Source organism: Vicia villosa, unplaced genomic scaffold (genome assembly GCF_029867415.1).
Source record: "Vicia villosa cultivar HV-30 ecotype Madison, WI unplaced genomic scaffold, Vvil1.0 ctg.000600F_1_1, whole genome shotgun sequence".
Classification (NCBI taxonomy): Eukaryota; Viridiplantae; Streptophyta; class Magnoliopsida; order Fabales; family Fabaceae; genus Vicia; species Vicia villosa.
Genome location: NW_026705274.1, coordinates 386,624 through 390,293, shown reverse-complemented (window position 1 = coordinate 390,293; position 3,670 = coordinate 386,624). Strand labels below are relative to the sequence as shown.

The following is a 3,670-nucleotide window of genomic DNA, read 5'->3' as shown; positions in this document are numbered from 1 at the left end:
TTATTATAAAGCAAAGTTAATTAATTACTCATTCTATTGGTTAAAGTGGCGCAATCAAACTCTTTATTCTTGTTTTACTATGAAAACAAAACAAAGTCAACAATGGATTTTTTTCTCCTTAGAAACCGAATGGAACTTGCATCAATTATTGAAAGTTGCATTGTTGTTTCGTTGGTATTTCCTCATAATTTCCATTAACTTTCTAGCTTAGCATATACTTATATACTCACATTTCATCTGTTTACTTCACCACTCATTCATTCGATCTAAACAAGTTTCTCATCTTTTCAACTTTTTCTTTTCTCAAAAAATGGCAGAGGCCTTACTAGGAGTAGCATTTAAGAATTTGATGGCTCTGCTTCAAAATGAATTTTCTATCACTTCCCAAATCAAGTCAAAGGCTGAAAAGCTATCAACCACCTTAGGTCTCATCAAGGCTGTCCTTGAAGATGCTGAGCGGAAACAAGTCACTGACAGCTCTATTAAGGTGTGGCTGCAACAACTCAAAGATGCTGTATATGTGCTAGATGATATCCTTGATGAATGTTCCATTCGATCTACCCGGCTGAGGGGCTCACTTTCTATCAACCCAAAGAACTTTATTTTTCGCCATGACATAGGCAAGAGGTTGAAAGAAATTACAAGGAGATTAGACCATCTTGCTGATAGTAAAAACAAATTTCTTCTACAAGAGAGTATTACTATTAGGAAGAGCTCAATTGAAGTACCTGAATGGCGCCAAACCAGCTCTTTTATTGCTGAACCTAAAGTTTTTGGACGGCAAGATGATAAAGAGAAGATTGTTGAGTTTCTTCTTACCCAAGCAAGGGACTCTGACTCTCTTTCCATCTATCCCATTGTTGGCTTAGGCGGTGTTGGAAAAACAACTCTTGTTCAGTTGGTCTACAATGATGTCAGGGTGACTGGAAATTTTAATACAAAAATTTGGGTTTGCGTTTCTGAGGCATTTTCGGTCAAGAGGATTCTATGTTCCATTATAGAATCTATCACATCTAAGAAGTGTGATTCCTTACCTTTAGATGCAATACAACTAAAGGTGCAAGGTTTGTTGCAAGGTAAAACCTATTTTCTAGTTTTAGATGATGTATGGAACAAAACTCAACAAATAGAATCTGGATTAAGCCAAGAGAAATGGAATAAGTTGAAATCCGTGTTGTTGTGTGGATCTAGAGGTTCTTCCATTTTAGTTTCCACTCGAGATGAGGATGTTGCGGAAATTGTGAGAACATGCCAAACTTATCATTTGTCTGGTCTCCCAGAAAATGAATGTTGGTTGTTGTTCAAACAATATGCATTTGAGCACAACAGAGAAGAACGCCCAGAACTTGTGGCAATAGGTAAGGAGATAGTAAAGAAATGCGGTGGATTGCCTCTTGCGGCACAAGCATTGGGAGGTCTGATGCGACCTAGGAGGGGAGAAAAAGAATGGCTTGAAGTAAAAGAGAGCAGAATTTGGGCTTTAACACATGAGAATATCTTGCCTGCTTTGAGGTTGAGCTACTTTCACTTAACTCCGACCTTAAAGCAGTGCTTTTCTTTTTGTGCAATATTTCCCAAAGATAGAATAATCATGAAAGAAGAGCTGATTCATCTTTGGTTGGCTAATGGATTTATTTGGTCTAGAGAAAATTTGGAGGCCGAAGATGTTGGCAGCATGATTTGGAATGAATTGTGCCAAAAATCATTCTTTCAAGACATCAAGATTGATGAATATTCTGGAGACATTTCTTTTAAGATGCATGATCTTGTCCACGATCTTGCTCAGTCGATAATGGGGCAAGAATGTGTGATTTTAGAGGATGAGAACATGGCTAATTTGTCCAAAAGTACCCATCATATTAGCTTTTACTTTGGTCCTTATTTATCAGTGGATGAGAGTGCTTTGAAAAAAGTAGAGTCCTTACGCTCAATGTTTGAGTTGAATCGTGATAGATATCTACAAACTGATTACTTCCCATTCCCAACAAACTCTTCTCTTCGGGTTTTACGCATTTCCCCTTTCCAGGTATTATCACTCGGAAGCTTAATTCATTTGAGGTATTTGGAACTTTATGATCGTAAGTTCGAAAACATCCCTGACTCAATTTGTAACTTGCACAAACTGGAAATCTTGAAATTGATGAATCTTTCAGAATTGAGATGTCTACCGAAACGTTTGGCTTGCTTACAAAATCTTAGGAATCTTGTCATTGAAGATTGTGATTCACTTTCTCAATTGTTTCCCTACATTGGAAAATCATCTCGCCTAAGAACATTAAGTGTATACATCATTGGTTTAGAGAGAGGGCAAAGTTTGATAGAACTACACAATCTAAACCTTAGAGGAAAACTGAATATTAAAGGGTTAAAATATGTTGGTAGTTTATCTCATACTCAAGATGCCAATTTGACAGCTAAAAAAGAAATCCATGAAGTATGCATGTCATGGAGCGTCGATGATTATATTACTGACACCCCGACTGTTAGTTCCGAGCAAGTATTAGAAGGGCTTCAGCCACACACAAATCTCAAAAGCTTGAAGATACATTACTATAATGGCTTATGTTTCCCAAGTTGGATCCAAACTCTAACTAGTTTAGTTTCTCTTGAACTCAAGGGTTGCAACAACTGTGTGCAGCTTTCAGGACTTGGTAAACTACCATCTCTTAAGAAACTCGAACTACGTGATATGAATAATCTGAAATTTGTGGATGATAATGATGATGACGATGGCGAATCTCACAACAGTATGAACGTGAAGATTTTCCCATCTCTTGAGGAACTCATATTATTTAATTTACCAGGATTAGAGAAGTTGTTGAAACTGGAAAGAGGGGAGATGTTTCCTTGTCTTTCTTTTTTAAGAATTTCCTTTTGCCGTCAACTTAGATTGTCATGTCTTCCATATGTTAAACGCCTCTCTGTATTTGGATGTAACAATGAGTTACTGAGTTCAATCTCTAGCTTCTATGGTCTTACTGCCCTTTACCTTGGTATAGGTACAGGAATAACATCCTTTCCAGAGGGGATGTTCAGAAACCTTACTTGTCTTCAAACTCTAGAAGTAGATGCCTTTTCGAACTTGAAGGAGTTACCAAATGAACCCTTTAACCTTGCTTTGATACGTCTGCATATCACTTACTGCAATGAGCTTGAGTCTTTACCAGAAAATATTTGGGAAGGTCTGCAATCCCTTCGATCCTTGACAATTAGTAGTTGTAAAAAATTGAGATGCTTTCCGGAAGGTATTCAACACCTCACTTCTCTAAAGGTGCTGAATATTTTTTATTGCCCAACATTAGAGGAGCGATGCAAGAAGGAAACGGGGAAGGACTGGAACAAGATAGCGCATATTCCAAAAATAATTATTGTTTAGAGTGAAGAAGTAGAAATGTTATTGTGCTTTGGGAGTGATTATGCTTAAGCATACTAAGTGTTATTAATTAGATTGATATCACATTAGTGCTGGTAGTTAATCTCCATGTATAAATTTGGTATATGTATGAAGTTTGTGGTTAGATGATTTTGCTTAAATGTAATGTCATTTTTGTTGTTTTGTTTTGGAGAGTTGCATTGATGGTTTTTTTCCTTTCTTTTTTAAAAATATTTGCTAGTTTTGGATGATGTGTGCAAGTGAGGTATTTAGAGCTTTATTTTCTTGACATGAAAA

The 3,670-nt window shown here is 36.7% G+C and overlaps 1 protein-coding gene across 1 annotated transcript; it reads left to right on the top strand.

The window, feature by feature from the left end:
* Positions 1–231: 231 nt before the first annotated feature.
* On the top strand, positions 232–3,670 carry LOC131629708 (putative disease resistance protein RGA1). The gene has a single exon (XM_058900489.1). The coding sequence runs from the start codon at positions 311–313 to the stop codon at positions 3,374–3,376; it is 3,066 nt and encodes a 1,021-aa protein (XP_058756472.1). The 5' UTR covers positions 232–310; the 3' UTR covers positions 3,377–3,670.